At 39.8% G+C, this 16,871-nt stretch overlaps 2 protein-coding genes across 2 annotated transcripts; both read left to right on the top strand.

The window, feature by feature from the left end:
- Positions 1-519: 519 nt before the first annotated feature.
- Positions 520-2,965, top strand: LOC118804572 (histone lysine acetyltransferase CREBBP-like). Its single transcript, XM_036565071.1, has 2 exons — positions 520-666; positions 2,540-2,965. Exons 1-2 carry the CDS (start codon positions 631-633, stop codon positions 2,963-2,965), a joined length of 462 nt encoding a protein of 153 aa, XP_036420964.1. The 5' UTR covers positions 520-630.
- A 3,732-nt stretch (positions 2,966-6,697) lies between these two features.
- LOC118804600 (histone lysine acetyltransferase CREBBP-like) lies at positions 6,698-14,692 on the top strand. Its single transcript, XM_036565137.1, has 2 exons — positions 6,698-6,841; positions 11,829-14,692. The coding sequence occupies exons 1-2, from the start codon at positions 6,827-6,829 to the stop codon at positions 12,273-12,275; spliced, it is 462 nt and encodes a 153-aa protein (XP_036421030.1). The 5' UTR covers positions 6,698-6,826; the 3' UTR covers positions 12,276-14,692.
- Positions 14,693-16,871: the final 2,179 nt, after the last annotated feature.

Here is a 16,871-nt window from a genome sequence, read left to right as displayed (position 1 = left end):
AGTATATTCATTTATGGCCATGAGAAGCTTATATTACATGTGGCCTCAGTATACTAATTTGTGGCCAAGAGAAACTTAACTCGTGGCCTCAATATATTCATTTGTCGCCATAAAAGTTTAGCCTCAATGTATTAACTTGTGGCCTCACGATATTAATCTTAGGAGAAACTTAACCTGTGGACTCAATACATTAAGTCGTGGACTCAATACATTAAGTCGTGGCCACGGGAACACGCCTCATTGAAAAATAGCCCCATGTCGCTTTAGGGGCTCCGTGCTCTCCCATGATGTCGGCCCTTTAGTTCAGCCGAGTGGAGCTGAAGTGTCCACTCATTGGGGTCTGCAGTGCGGCCTGTGGGTCAGTTTCCCCTCTAAGCGGGTTCTTCCCAGCAGACCTGTGCGTGTGAGAGCGCGGCTCTCCGTGGGGGTCAGATGTCCCAGCTCTCTGTCTGTGCGTGTCTTCTGCCCTGTAGCGCGTCACTATTTATGTACTGATAACGTTGTAGTGCCCTCACTGCGCATGCGCGGACACGTAAAGTTTTCTCTGCCTCTCCCTGTCTCAGTGCAGCGATACTCAGCCGGAGCTCCAGCGCTACAGGTTACAGCTCTGCGGTCATCCTGTGTCCTCATATGAACCCCCGAGACTCCAGAATGGAGCCTGAAACGGTAAGACAGTCCGATTTCGCTCACCTCGCTCTTCAGACCAGCGTCCAGACCTGAACTCTTATCGAGCAGCTCATCGGTAGAAGCGGCTGGACGTGCGATACGTGTGAGAGGAGCTCACGTAGCTCACACTTGCAGGAGCTCAGCTGCTCTGGTGACCCGGGATGACGTTTTATAAACCTTAAACTTCCTTTAAAGCTTTAAACTTTCCTCTCTGCCAGTATCTCGTCCCAGTCTCCCCACCTTGCACGGTTGTAACTGCTGCACTATTTAAGGTGGACCGGGAAATTCAAACGAGAAGCAGGCAGATAGGGAGCTGACTTCAGCCTCGAGGGTTTACTTTAGCCCTTTTTCAGTGCCTTCAGTCTGAAAATGACTTTTTCAGAAATGTATTAATGTGCTGATTTCTGCCTAATTCTGATTGGTAGAACTGAATAAGTGAACACATACAGCCTTATGTTGCTTTGAAAACCATTTGCAGTGACTTTAAAAAGCAGCACTTTTTTTTTGGTCAAATTTGACCGTTTTTTGATCATCAAATGCTATTAAAACGAACCGTATCCAATTTTGACATTAGTTGTCAAAATTGAAATAGTCAACTAAGTAAACATTTTAGGACCTGAAAAAAGACATTTAATAAAAAAAAAAATGAAAATGACCTTCCAGCGCTGATTCCTACAGAGCCCTTTAGGTGACAAGGTGATTATTTTTCAATAAGGTGTGGCCCCAAATTAATATATTAAGCCACAAGTTATGAGAAACTAAACTTATGGTTTTAATATATTAACTCGTGGCCAAAAAAATCATGACATTCTGACATTCGTTGTCGAAATTGAAATAGTCCAAAAAAAAAGAAAAACCTAATTTTGCCATTGTGGTAAAAATAAGTAAACATTTTGGAGTCTGAAAAATCGATATTTAATAAAAAAAATGGAAAATTACCTTCTAATGCTGGTTTCTACGGAGCCCCTACAGGGACAAAGTGATTTCTTTTTTAATAAGGTGTGGCCTCAAATTAATATATTAAGCCACAAGTTATGAGAAACTTAACTTATGGCTTTAATATAGTAATTTGTGGTCTCAATATATTAATTGGTGGACAGGAGAAACTTAACTCATGGCCAAGAAAAGCCCCTACAGGGACAAAGTGATTATTTTTTAATAAGATGTGGCCTCAAATTAATATGTTTAGCCACAAGTTATGAGAAACTTATCGCCTTAATGTAGTAAATTGTGGCATCAATGTAGTAATATGTTTTTAAACACTGTGTCCACTCACTGTCCACTCTATTAGACACTCCTACCTTCTCAGTCCACCTTGTAGCTGTACGATAGCTCATCTGCTGCTGCACAGTTTGTGTTGGTCATCCTCTAATCCTTCATCAGTGGTCACAGGACGCTGTTGGCTGGATATTTTTGGTTGGTGGACTATTCTCAGTCCAGCAGTGACACTGAGGTGTTTAAAAACTCCAGCAACACTGCTGTGTCTGATCCACTCAGACCAGCGCAACACACACTAACACACCACCACCACGTCAGTGTTACTGCAGTGCTGAGAATGATCCACCACCCAAATAGTACCTGCTTTGTGATGGTCCATGGGGGTCCTGACCACTGAAGAACAGGGTAAAAGGGGGCTAACAAAGTATCAGAGAAACAGATGGACTACAGTCTGTAACTGTAGAACTACAAAGTGCACCTATATAGTAAGTGGAGCTGATAAAATGGACAATGAGTGTAGAAACAAGGAGGTGGTCATAATGTTATGCCTGATCAGTGTATAATGGACCTATAAGGTAGGAGGAGCTGATGTCCATTAAAGGCAGGAGTTTTCCGTTAGTGGTCGTCTCATTTCTCTTAATTTCTGCCCTTTTAGGACCCTGGCTTGTGCAATGAGTGCAATAAAGCCCCCACAAAGTCCAGTGAGAGTCAGCGCCTGAGCATCCAGCGCTGCATCCTGTCTCTTCTGCATGCCTGCCAGTGTCGCAACGCCAACTGTCCCCTGCCGTCCTGTCAGAAAATGAAGCGGGTGGCGCAGCACCTCAAGCATTGCAAGCGCAATACCAGCGGCGGCTGTCCAGTCTGCAGGCAGTTTATAGCTCTCTGTTACTGCCATGCCAAGCACTGCCAGGAGAACATCTGTCTTGTGCCGTTCTGCCTCACGATCAAGCACAAACTCCGTCTTCGGCAGCAGGAGCAAAGAATTCAGCAAGTACAGATGATCCGGCGGCGCATCATGGCTCTGCGGGCCATCGGCCCCAGACGCTCCTCGAAGCCCTCCAGGGCCTGCGGTCCGCACTGAAGTCGTCCATTTCTCCCAAGCAGCGCTGACTCTTCTAGACGCTTTGCATCTCTCTGTCTCGTCCCCAGATTGTCCAGACTTTCACTCTCTGCAGGGACAGTAAACCCCCCCCAATCAGTGTGTTCTCAAAGCAGAGGCAAGGCGGCCATTTCAGCTGATATATCAACACAACATCTCCTTATAGGGAAAAAGGAAGGGCTGTGTGAATAGCGAGCATCCAATCCGAAGCGCCCTCATTTGAATATGCCTCAGAGACTCAGGAATGAAATGCATAAAGGGGGTCATTGGTGGTTGATGGCAAAGCAGATACTCCATTGTTTTCAGTGGAGCAGTGACAGAAAATCCTGCCCTGCTGAGGTCGTTGGAACGTCCACATCAACACTGGTGGTGGGAAAAACCAAATGTTGATTTTTAACGAAAATGTGTACATTTTTCATCAAAACCCATTAGAAACATTTGTGTGTTCAAAACACTTTCAGAATAAACCAGTGTCTTACACTCTCTCTTGCACATGGACAAAAATACCAGTAGTACTATCACCATAGCAACGTTTACATGGCATCTTGCCACCTTCGGCTGCCGAATCTGCTGTGAGGTGCAGAACGACAGCTTTTTACCACCAACACATTTACACACAGCATTAGAGTTAGGCTTTCAGGCCATTAATCTGGTCCAAAAAACCCTACAATAGTCTACAATAATGCTAATTTCTGCTAGCACCCCTATGGGGTTTCTAATAGAATGTTAGTACTAAGTGTTTTAGGTTAAACACAGACATCTGAAGCTTGTAAGAGACATTATAAACATATACTTTACCTTTCAGTGACTCTCAAGACCCAAGAAGCTGCCACGTTTTACATTTCTAACCACTGAAAGCGGATTAGCTCGTGTACACAGTCAGTGACGTATCTAGAACTTTCAGAAGGCCTGGAGCAGGGGTCGGCAACCCAAAGAGCCATTTTGTCTTTTCAACAAAGATCAAACCACCTCGGTGAGCCACAACATAAATGTCCATTTTACCACTTTGGCTGTAAATATGTCTCCGTATGTGCTGATATACTAGTACAGGATAAAAAATACAATATACTGAATATCCAGACACAGCTATAGCTGCTTTTCTCGCATCTCCAGCAGGAAACTTTTCTGCAAAAGCTCTCAACATTCGACTTTTTACCAGGCTAAACTCGCTTCTCATTCACCAGCTTCTTGTTCAGATTTTCCCGTTCCACCTTAAATTGTGCCTGAAGCTCCAGAATGTACCTGCTGCACCATTTAAGGTGGAACGGGACAATTCAAACTAGAAGCTCGTTCTCGGTGCAGATTAAACGTATCAGGAAACCAGCTGGAGTGATTATAAATGCAAGTAAGTCCATTCGTCTCCAAATTAGCGATGTTCGTCTTAAATCTTTGTCTTTGCCGTTTCGTTAGCTGCTAGGCGAGACTGTCTGTGTTGCTATGGTGACCAGAAGTCTGCACACTAACCTTCAGGGTTAAAGGGTGAATTAGCAGTTCTACATTAGTTTAAGACCATTTATTGTTAAACTGTGTTGAACGATCAGCAGAGCTTTATTTTACTGTAAAGGAGGATTATTTTATTTTTACCTACTAATTCTGATGTGGAGCCGCAACAGGGCAGTAAAAGAGCCGCATGTTGCCGACCCCTGGACTAGAGTGACGTTTTCCTCACAAAATTAAAAATAAAAACATTAGTTAATTCTGCTTTCACTTCCTAATTTTGTGGGTGGTTAATATAACGTGCAAGGCCTTCAGTCCAGCTTCTGAAGTCCTGACCAATGGGAGAGCTCGCTTGGCTGTGTCTGCCTAGATACCATGGAGGAAAAAATTCCTGATTGGACAGTTTTCCGGTTTTTAGAGTTAGATTTAGTTTCCAATCAAAACGTAAAAATGAAATAAAGGCATTAATTAAATACTTAGTTTAAGTACAACAAGCATGATGATTATTTTTAATAACATGAACTAAAAAATGCTTTCTTTTGTAAATATTCTTTAAAAGAGATGAATTTATTAAGTTTTAAACTATATGGGCAAGCTTCTGTACATCCTCGTTAATAGATTAGCCAACTACTGAGCTATTATTCGTATCCTATAAACACATGTGTGTCTCAGACTTAGAGCTGAGTGGTGCTCCTGGGCAGTTGATCTGGCCTCTCTCTTTTCTCACTTCCTCATAGGATCCGTTATGCACTTTAGAAACTGTTAATCAGTGCCGTCTACTGTCTGCACATTTTGTAAAATGCTCTGGATGAGACATGGATCATTATCAATCTATATTGATTAAGAGAACTTAGAGAATTTATGAACACCAAGTATGGGATAGGGGGATGTTTCAATCTTATACTGTATTTATTATATAACTTAGGGTACTGTATTTTTTGAAACACTGGATATGATTTCTTGGTTAATCATTATAACCTAAAACTACAATTTATGATATGTGTCATGTTTTGTAGCGTTTATAATGGAGTAATATATCTCTCAGCCTCAGTGTTTATCATGCGCTACCTTCTGTTGCTGCTGTAGCGCTCAAATTTGAACAATAAAGTACATTTATCTGATTTATCTTTTGTTTTATTACACTGTTTATGTGGATTTGTGTACCAAAAATACACATATCTCATTTTTGCATGACCATTTTCGACCCTCTGTTTTCCTTTAGAATTAAACAGGGCATTTGTCGTTACTGTGCCTTTAAGACTGATAAATGTAAAATGGTGTAGTGTCTAGGCCACATGAGTCAGGCTCCAGTCCTCGTGGGACAAAACACTGAAGACTTCAGCAGCACACTGCCACACCTGATTCAGCTCATCAGCTAATTAGCAAGGCCTTAATCAACTGAACTCAGAGCATCAGATGAGGACAAACACTAATATAAAGCAGCACTTTGGCCTGGAAGGTCACCAGTTTGACATTCCAGGTCTTAGGTCTTCCAACCCTGACCTTGAATCCATCTTCCGGTCCTGGATTTTGTTATCACTTGTAGTAAATTAACTGTTAATTTAACTGATATATAACTGGCCACCTAGTGTCATACCTACCAGTCATCACAGAATCCAGGCCAGACACTGAATTCAATGTATTTCTACAATGTATATCAGAATATATTTTAAAATGCATTTATTTACTCTGAAAATGCAGTTATGATATATTTGGAAAGTACATTTAAAAAACATTTAACACAAATATTTTTGACCGTTTTCATACATTATTAAAATATAAATATATTTGGAAAGTACATTAAAAAAAATATTTAACAAAAATATTTTTGACCATTTTCATACATTATTAAAATATATTTAATGTATTTGGAAAGTATATTTTAAAAACATTTAAAAAATATATTTAAAACATTTTTGACCGTTTTCATACATTATTAAAATATATTTAATAAATATATTTGGAAAGCACATTAAAAAATATTAAAAATATTAAAAATATTTTTTAAGAAAAATATTTTTTGCCCTATTTTAATACATTATTAAAATATATTTAATAAATATATTTGGAAAGCACATTGAAATTTTTTTAAATACATTTAACAAATATTTTTTGACCATTTTCATACATCATTAAAATATATTCGATAAATATATTTAGAAAATACATTTAAAATATTTTTAAAATATATTTAAAACATATATTTTTGCCATTTTTTATACATAAAAGTACATTTGGAATGTATGTTTACCGTATGGGTTGTTCTCACTGCGCATGCGCGGGACGTGGCGTTTTGTTCTAAGGCTGTCCGTTTCTCGGTGTGTCGATATTCGCCCTGAAGTCCAGATTTAGGTCACGGCTCTGTGGTTTGTCCGGTGTTTTTATATGAACTACTGAGGCTCCAGAATGGATCCTAACACGGTAAGACAGACCGATTTCACCGGATTCGCTCTTCAGACCGACATGTGGATCTGACGATGAGCTGTGCTGCTTTAGTAAAGTTGACTTCATCACACCAGACTGTGGAAAGTGTCCTACTGCACTTTTATAACCTTTAAACTTTAATTTAATGGTCCAGTTTAACTCAGTAGACCAGTCGACAAAGACTAGGCTAAGGTTGGCTCCCTATTCGCGAACTTCATGTTCGAATTTTTCCGGTCCACCTTAAATGGGATTGCGGCGGCGCAGCAGTTACATTCGCCCAACGCGCCGGCATGTAGCTGCTGCACCATTTAAGGTGGAACGGGGAATTCGAACATGAAGCTGGCGGACAGGAAGCCAACTGTTTTGCTTTCGCTTTTCTTCAGGCTGAAAGGGACTTTCTGAGAAATGTGTGAATCACCACTGTCATTTTTTCCGTCCTCCTTCACAGTTTCATACGGATTCCTGTCTTATTCTGGTTGGTAGTACTGAACAGGTGAACGTACATATTACTTATGTACACACACACCGATCAGGCCTAACATTGTCCATTTTATCAGCTCCACTTACTATATAGGTGCACTTTGTAGTTCTACAGTTACAGACTGTAGTCCATCTGTTTCTCTGATACTTTGTTACCCTGTTCTTCAGTGGTCAGGACCCCCATGGACCCTCACAGAGCAGGTACTATTTGGGTGGTGGATCATTCTCAGCACTGCAGTAACACTGACGTGGTGGTGGTATGTTAGTGTGTGTTGCGCTGGTCTGAGTGGATCAGACACAGCAGTGCTGCTAGAGTTTTGAACACCTTAGTGTCACTGCTGGACTGAGAATAGTCCACCAACCAAAAATATCCAGCCAACAGCGTCCTGTGGGCAGCGTCCCTGTGACCACTGATGAAGGACTAGAGGATGACCAACACAAACTGTGCTGCAGCAGATGAGCTATCGTCTCTGACTTTACATCTACAAGGTGGACTGACAAGGTAGGGGTGTCTAATAGAGTGGTCAGTGAGTGGACACAGTGTTTAAAAACTCCAGCAGCACTGCTGTGTCTGATCCACTCAGACCAGCGCAACACACACTAACACACCACCACCACGTCAGTGTTACTGCAGTGCTGAGAATGATCCACCACCCAAATAGTATGCTCTGTGAGGGTCCATGGGGGTCCTGACCACTGAAGAACAGGGTAAAAGGGGGCTAACAAAGTATCAGAGAAACAGATGGACTACAGTCTGTAACTGTAGAACTACAAAGTGCACCTATATAGTAAGTGGAGCTGATAAAATGGACAATGAGCGTAGAAACAAGGAGGTGGTCATAATGTTAGGCCTGATCGGTGTAAGCATCAGATATTGGACATATATGTCTGATACATGCATCCTGTACATTTAGAACTGTCACTATGTTATTTGTTAAGTATTTAATATTCGAATGTTTCAGGAAACAATATTTTCATTTATGTCATGTTTTAATGATATAATTGCACAGCTTACAATGTGCATATATTAGAGTGTTATTATGTAGCTATTAAACTAATTTTCCTCTTAATTAGGAGGTAAGAAGATGCATAAAAACCTTATATTCTATAACATGAAGCCAACATATATGAGTAATATATGGCACCCATATCTGAATGCATTTGTCATATATTGTTAAATATATGTTACACGTATATGTTTTGTGTATGTTGAAATATGGCTAAATTTCAAATAAGTTGGCATATTTGTAACACAAGTCAATATGTGACAAGTATAATTTGGATATAAGGGAAATCCCTATATGCAAAGATGTTTATTTCAAATCTAGATATTGCCATATATCAGATTTCCATATTGATCACTTATGATTAGATGTCATGTCTCAATTCAGTGTACTTGAAATTTGAACGAATGCTATCAAAATGAACCGTATCTTATTTGTGACATTTGTAGGCAGAAATACATTTTTGGGTGGGCCTGTGGAAAAGTATATGCTATATACTGCAAAGTCGTAACATCAGACCATGTCATTATACTTTTTCCAAAGCTTCTGTCGGGATACAAAACATTGGCAAGACTTTGTCAGCTGACATCAATCAGAATGCTGGATAGACATAAACCCAACCAACACTTCCCCTCATTGACCAGCAGCAACCTTCAGTATAAAACATGCGTCTGCTCACCATGGGAACAACTTCGGGTTAATGAAGACAGCACAAATAATTCGTTAAACTCAACCAGCAGAGGAAAAACAGCACAGCACACTTAAAACCTTAATCTAATCATCCTCGGCTAAAGCATACTGCCTCGGCAAGCGTGAAAAATGTTTAGGACTATATTTTAATTTATTTTTGGTTTTAGAAATGGGTAGAAAATTACATACTGTACTCTATCAAAGACGGGATCTCACTTTTTACACTTCAAATCAATCTGTAACTATGGGTAAAAATTTTAGTCACGTTCATTTTGCAGAAATGTGACTTACATAATGTAGTGAGTCAACTAACTGCTTAACCTCTTCAACTCCTTGAGACCACCGGTGGTTCCAAAACGCACTTCGTCATATTCTTCATAACTGTCATATTTCATAAGCCACATTCAAAAGGTGGGGGTCATATGAGCTGTAACTGTCTTCTTTCCAGTCAAATAGATGTAGTTTTAAAATTTTATAATGAAAGAAGCTGAACTCACAATTTTTTTTGTCTACTGAAAGTCGACCCATTTTTCCACAAATCTGGGCTATAAACTGTAAACAGATGGCGTCTCTTCAGTGATCTGCTCTGTAAAAATTATTTTTATAAAATAATACGAAGAGCGTTTAAGATTTTTGGCTTTCAGCAGTAAATTGTAAGCATATAGCAATATGTGTGATCATAAAATACATCTTCTGTTAATTTGAGGGGAACTTTTACAATAAATAAATAAAAATTTACATTTATTTCATGCAGTTACTGAATAATTTGCTTTACGATTTGGTCATGAAAATTCAGATGGACAAACCAAAATATACCCTGGAGAATAAGAGGTTAATATGTGTGTTAGACCAACTGTCAATTTCTGAGATTACAGCTGAAAATATGCACGGTCTACGGCCAAACCACAGCTGTTCTGAGGTCAGCTGAGAGCCAGTCACTGCTTGTTTGTGTAGTCTCGCTGTTTCCACAATTGAGGTAGTAATGCTGGTAACAAACTGAATGGTGGATAGCAATGGTTGCTTAGCAGTAATTGTGGAAGATAAGGCGGAGAGCATAATGATTTTGTTTGGCGTAATACAGTGACAGCACTCAAAGAAAAAAAAAGTGAGGCTTAATAAATATTATCTTCATTTGATTGGGTAGGCCTGTGATCAACCCGTGGCTACACCCCTCATATGAGCCTATGTCTATACTCGTTTATTGCTGTTTGCTGTCCCTGTGGTTAAAATTACTAAACGTTATAGTCTGAAAACATTTAATTCAAAAAATCATATAATTAAAAAAAAAAAGGTTCCTTTTTGAAAATTGAACGGGGAAGTTTCAGAAATACATTCAGGATATACAGTAAATATATATATATATATATATATATATAGCTATATATACACACACACACACACAACCCCATTTCCAAAAAAGTTGGGACGGTGGCATGTTTACCACTGTTTTATCACCTCGTCCTTTAACAACACTCTAAGCGTTTGAGAACTGAGGAGGATCCATGTTTTCCTGTTCTTGTTTGATATAGGATTTCAGCTGCTCAACAGTTCGGGGGCTCATTTGTCGTATTTTTCATTTCATAACCCTCCAAATGTTTTTAGTGGGTGACAGATCTTTCAGTTTAGCATCATTTTAATACGGAGCAATGCTGCTGTAATACATGCAGAATGTGGTTTGTCATTGTCTTGCTGAAATAATCAAGGCCTTCCCTGAAAAAGACGTCGTCTGGATGGCAGCATATGTTGTCAAAACATGTATATATCGTTCAGCATTAATGGTGCCTTCACAGATGTGCACGTCACCCATGCCATGTGCACTAATGCACCTCTATACCATCATGAATACTGGCTTTTGAACTGTGCACTGATAACAAGCTGAGTGGTCTTTAGCCCGGAGGACACAGTGTCCATGATTTCCAAAAAGAATTTCGAATGTTGATTCGTCAGACCACAGGACACTTTTCCACTTCACCTCAGTCCATTTTAAATGAGCTTGGGCCCAGAGAAGGTGGCAGCATTTCTAGATCCTGTTTAATCAACCAGCAGGTGTTTTTAGCGTTACACAACTTTGCCTTTTGTTGCCCCCGTCCCAACTTTTTTGGAACATGTTGTTGGCATCAAATTCAAAATGGGTATATATTTAAAAAAAAACAAAATTTCTCAGATTCAACATTTGATATGTTGTCTTTGAAGCATTTCCAATAAAAATATAGGGTTTAACTGATTTGCACAACATTGCACTTTTTATTTATTTTGCACAGCATCCCAACTTTTTTGGAAACGGGTTGTGTATGTGTGTGTATATATGTATATATATATATATATATATATATCCTCTAGCTCTGACCACTGAGCCAACCTAGCGGTGATGTCACTGTTCCTACACTCATACCAGCACCCCCCACACTACCATGTCAGTGTCACTGCTGTGCTGCGAATGATCCACCACCCAAATAATATGTGGACAACGGTGGTCCAGAAACTTACCAATGATGAATGTGGTAGAGAGGATCTGGTAAATTTTGCAGAAACAGACGGGCCACAGTCTGTAATTATACACCTAAATAGTGGAACTATAAGGTAGGTGTGCTACTAAAGTGCCCAGCCAATGAACCTACAAGATAGGTGTTTCTAATAAAGTGGACAGTGAGTGTGACAGGCGCTATTATAGCAGTAGTTTTTAACACAACACATTACCTTTTCATGCACCAGGAAAGTGTAAAAATAGAGGCCATGTACATTAATGAGTTTGTCTGTTATGAATTCCATGAATGTGGTCATCTCAACTCTCTTAAACTCTGCTCTTTTAGGACTCTGGGTTGGGCTCCACAAAGTCCAGTGACAACAGTCAGAGCGGAGAAGCCTCTAAGAGCCCACAGGAGAGTCGGCGCCTCAGTATCCAGCGCTGCATTCAGTCTCTGGTGCATGCCTGCCAGTGTCGCAACGCCAACTGTTCCCTGCCGTCCTGCCAGAAGATGAAGCGGGTTGTGCAGCACACTAAAGGCTGCAAGCGCAAGACCAATGGCGGCTGTCCCGTCTGCAAACAGCTTATTGCTCTTTGCTGCTATCATGCCAAGCACTGCCAGGAGAACAAGTGCCCTGTGCCGTTCTGCCTCAACATCAAGCACAAACTCCGTCAGCAGCAGCTGCAGCACAGGCTTCAGGAAGCTCGGATGATGCGGCGGCGCCTAATGTTTCAGCGGGCCATCGGCTCCAGACGCTCCTCGAAGCCCTACCGGGCCTGCGGTCCGCACTGAAGTCGTCTTTTTCTCCTGAGCAGCGTAGAATCTACTGGTAGCCTTTGTATCTCTCTGCTCCTTGCCTCTAGATTACCAGCGCTGTAATCTGACACCAGTGGTTTCCTTAATTATTTGCAATATTTATGAATTACTCTTTACTTTGACTCTGCAGGGACTGCAAACTTTAAACTCTTCCCATTAACGCTTTCTCAAACCATCCGCTTATAGGAAGAACAGAAATGCTGTTGACTAATCCACAATTAGGCTAAAAGCATCATCAGCTGTTTCACACGATGCTAGCATCTAAACTTGTGAGAATAGCAGGGCGTCCAATAAGAAGTGCCCTCATTTGAATATGCCTCAGGGACTCATAGGACAGGATGAGTAAAGGGACTCAGTATTGGTAGATGCATGATGGCAAACCAGATATTCTAACACAGCACACTGAGGACTTTTAGGATAAAATAGTTGCTAACACTGTGGTCCCATACTTGGGCAGAAATGCCAGTAATGCTATCACCATAGCAACCTTTGCATGGCTTCAGCGGAAGTTTATCACCACCAACATACTGCTGTTGTTGCGAGAAAACCTTGTATCTCTATTTTTGTCAGTTTTCAGTTTTTGACATAGTTTGGACTAAAAGAAACGGCCCAAAATGACTTGGAAAAAACTCTGGTTCCATTGACTTACATGAAAAGTAAAGTAGGTTTTTTCCTTCTCCTGTAAAGTTACAGTTTTGGAGATACAAGGTTTTCCGACAACAGCGATATATACACACAGCATGAGAGTTAGGCTTTCAGGCCATTAATCTGGTCAAAAAATCCTACAATTGTCTGCAGTAATGCTAATTTCTGATAGCACCCCTATGGGATTTCTAATAGAATGTTAGCACTAAGCATTTTAGGTTAAACACAGACATTAACATATACTTATTTGTCCAGTGACTCTCAGTGAACCAAGAAGCGGCCATGTTTTGCTTTTCTTACAACTGAAAGCATATTAGCTCATATACACAGTGACGTACCTAGAACCTCCGGAAGGTCTAGATCAGGGGTGTCAAACTCAACCACTGAATTTAATTTTTACTTAACATTGTGCCGTGACCCAAACGGGCCATTGTTTATCCAAAATAAGCCAAAACTGCAACTAAAAGATAGGCACTGAATACTTATTCAAAAATAAAAATAAACTGTTTTAGGCAGGTTTTAAAACTGCCTGTTTGCTTGAACTAGACATCAGGCATATTTTCTTTTTGTGTAACTGCTGACCCTTAGATTGTTGTTGGGGGAAGGGGGTCAGAACACACACTATGTTGCAGTGCATACTGGGGACTGTAGTGCATCTCAGGGTGAAACAGGCTGATAAGAATGGAGAATTGAAATAATTTTGCGGGCCAAACAGGACTGTGTCACGGGCCTGACTTGGCTCACGGGCCTGACTTGGCCCACGGGCCTTGTGTTTGACGCATGGAGTGACGTTTTTCTCACAAAGTCAGTGCCACAATTTGTAAATCAAAACATGATTAGTTAATTCTGCTTTCCCTTCCTAATTTTGTGGGTGGTTAATATAACATGCAAGGCCTTCAGTCCAGCTTCTGAAGTCCTGACCAGTGGGAGAGCTCGCTTAGCTGTGTCTGCCTAGATACCAAAGAGGAAAAAACTCCTGATTGGACAAGTGTCCATTTCAAGATTTAGGTTTGGTTTCCAACCAAAACTTAAAAATGAAATAAAGGCATTACTTTAATACTTAGTTTAAATACAACAAGCATGATGATTATTTTAAGTAAAATGAACTGAAAATAACAGACATGCTTTCTTTTGTAACAAAGAGATATTTTTTTAAGTTTTAAACTATTTGGGCCAGCTTCTGCGCCAGAATGTAACTGCTGCACCATTTAAGGTGGAACGGGAAAATTCGAACAAGAATCCGGCGAATATCTGACTTCAGCTTCATATCACTGAAGAATTAGGGGTGGGTGATAATAAATAATCACCCCCTTCTTTGAAGGCATATGATGCCCTAAATGTAACTAAAGCCCAGCAGTGAGGAGCTGAACTTTACCCTACCTTACTTTAGAAATGGGATTGGGCCTTAGTCTGTATTTGTTATATATCTAATGGTACTGTATTTTTGGAACCTTGTGAATTTGATTTCTTGGTTGAGCATTATAATATAAAACTATGAATTATGTTATGTCATGTTATGTACACATACAGGGTTCTACAGTAAACAGAATGGTTCTTTTTCATGCTTAAACAGTTCTTTGCATGGTGAAATGCTTCTTCAGACTGATGGAGAACATGTTTATGGTTCTATATCGCTATATTCTATAAACGCTTTATCTCCATTTTTGTCATTTTTCAGTTTTTGACATAATTTGAAAATAACTGTTGTTCTTTACATTGTATGTAAATGTAAAGAACAATGGACCAAAAGAAACGGCCCAAAATGACTTGGAAAAATGTCTGGTTCCATTGGTGGTATATTGGACCATTTCTCCATGCAAAGAACCATTTAAGCATGAAATGGTTCCATGTAGGACTCATGGTACTAAAGAACCCATGAAGAACCATCTTTTTAAGTGTGTAGCGTTCTATAATGGAGTACTGTATCTCCAAGCCTCTGTATTTATCATGTGCTATGTTCTGCTGCTACTGTAGCGCTCAAATCAATAAAATACGTATATCAAGCTTTGTGGAACGAGGTAACTATTTTCCTTATCAAAGACATGAATCTGGAGTGCAGTGTACCCAGTTGAGGAAAATACGAAGAAGCTAAATGTGTTGTTTCCTTGAAAAAGATATCAGACTATGCGAAAAGTGCTTAGCGACTACGCTAATCGGCGTACACATCCAACCGTAGAGATTTGAAAGCTGAATTACTGGGATACCCACCTTAGCAGATCATAAAGACAACAGTGCTTCCATCTCTATTCAACGCAAAGAGAAAAGACTCGTCATCTAACGAGTCGTTTCTGCTACGAGAGTCGGCGTCAAGTCCGCCACCGAGTATCCACACCAGAAGTCATGGCTGCTGGTGGGAAAAGTATAAACAATGAATGTGATACACTTAAAACCTCCTTTATCAGAACTTAAAGGAATAATTTTGTGAAAAATCAATTTACGCTACGTTTTAGAGTCCAAATTCTCCTTTAGTTCAGCATGCTGTAACTGCACGGCTAATGTTGCTAACAAATAGTAGAAGTCAATATTCATCCAGGTCTTTTCTGTAAATACAAACCCAAAACTTCTCTCAAACTGCGTTCAGGTCACTTGTTGATGTGGTTTAGTACACGGTTTGCTATAAAAATGAACAAAACTTCACACCGGGGCAGCCAGGAAAACATTTGGGTGACTACTGACTTGTACTGTTTGTTAGCAATGTTAGCATCATAGCTCTGGCACCACATTAAAGACACAAACAATTAGACGCCTGATGTGTCTTAGCTGATCAACTGCATCTTAGGAAACTGAATAAGTTAGATTTTGCCTAAATAGATAACAGTGTGTCATACAGTTTCAGAAAACATAAACGAGTCTATTTGAGATTATGTACAGTATACAATAATACAAGTATAAAATATATATATATATATATATATATATATATATATATATATATATATATATATATATATATAATCCTTATTTATTTGTATTTAATTTTTCTTCAGGTCCACTTATGTTTACTGAATGCATATAAAGGTGTTGCCTTATTTCCATTTTATTGTAGGAACATAATTAATTCAATTTACTACAATGAATGCAGTTTCATATACACGAGTGTTGATGTTCTGCAACAGGACAGACACTTCTACTCTACATTAGCTCCAGACATTTCAGAAAATTGTGTCCTCAAAATAATTTGCAAAGGAAACTTATTTTTCCAGATGGTTACAACCCCAATTCCAAAAAAGTTGGGATGCTGTGTAAAATGTAAATAAATGTAAATAGAAACAGAATGCAATGATTTGTAAATCTCATAGACTCATATTTTATTTGCAATAGAACATAAAACACATATCAGATGTTGAAAGTGAGACGTTTTACCATTTCATGAAAAATATTAACTCATTTAGAACTTGATGGCAGCAACGCATCCCTAAAAAGTTGGGACAGGGCCGTGTCTACCATTGTGTAGCATCCCCTCTTCTTTTAACAACAGTCTGTAATTGTCTGGGAAGTGAGGAAACCAACTGCTGGAGTTTTGGGAGAGGAATGTTGTCCCATTCTTGTCTGATGTAGGATTCTACCAGCTCAGCAGTTCCTGGGTCTTCTTTGCCGGATTTTTCGTTTCATGATGCGCCAACTGTTTTCTATTGGTGAAATGTCTGGACTGCAGACAGGCCAGTTCAGCACCCAGACTCTTCCTCTGTGAAGCAATGCTATTGTGATGGATGCAGTTTGTGGTTTAGCATTGTCTTGCTGAAATATGCAAAGCCTTCCCTGAAAGAGAGGCTGTCTGGATGGGAGCATATGTTGTTCTAAAATCTCTATATACTGTTCAGCACTGATAGTGCCTGTCCAGATGTGTAAGCTGCCCACACCATAGGCACTAATGCAGCCCCAGACCATCAGAGACGCAGGCTTTTGAACTGTGCGCTGATAACAAGC

Source organism: Colossoma macropomum, unplaced genomic scaffold (assembly GCF_904425465.1).
Source record: "Colossoma macropomum unplaced genomic scaffold, Colossoma_macropomum, whole genome shotgun sequence".
Classification (NCBI taxonomy): domain Eukaryota; kingdom Metazoa; phylum Chordata; class Actinopteri; order Characiformes; family Serrasalmidae; genus Colossoma; species Colossoma macropomum.
Note: the sequence above shows the minus strand (reverse complement) of the source record. Positions and strands in the feature narration are given on the sequence as shown.

Bases quoted from the DNA above. Each gene is read 5' to 3' on its own strand.
- LOC118804572 (XM_036565071.1), top strand. From the start codon at position 631: ATGAACCCCCGAGACTCCAGAATGGAGCCTGAAACG. The intron at 667-2,539 runs GTAAGACAGTCC...CTGCCCTTTTAG, and splicing joins CCAGAATGGAGCCTGAAACG to GACCCTGGCTTGTGCAATGA.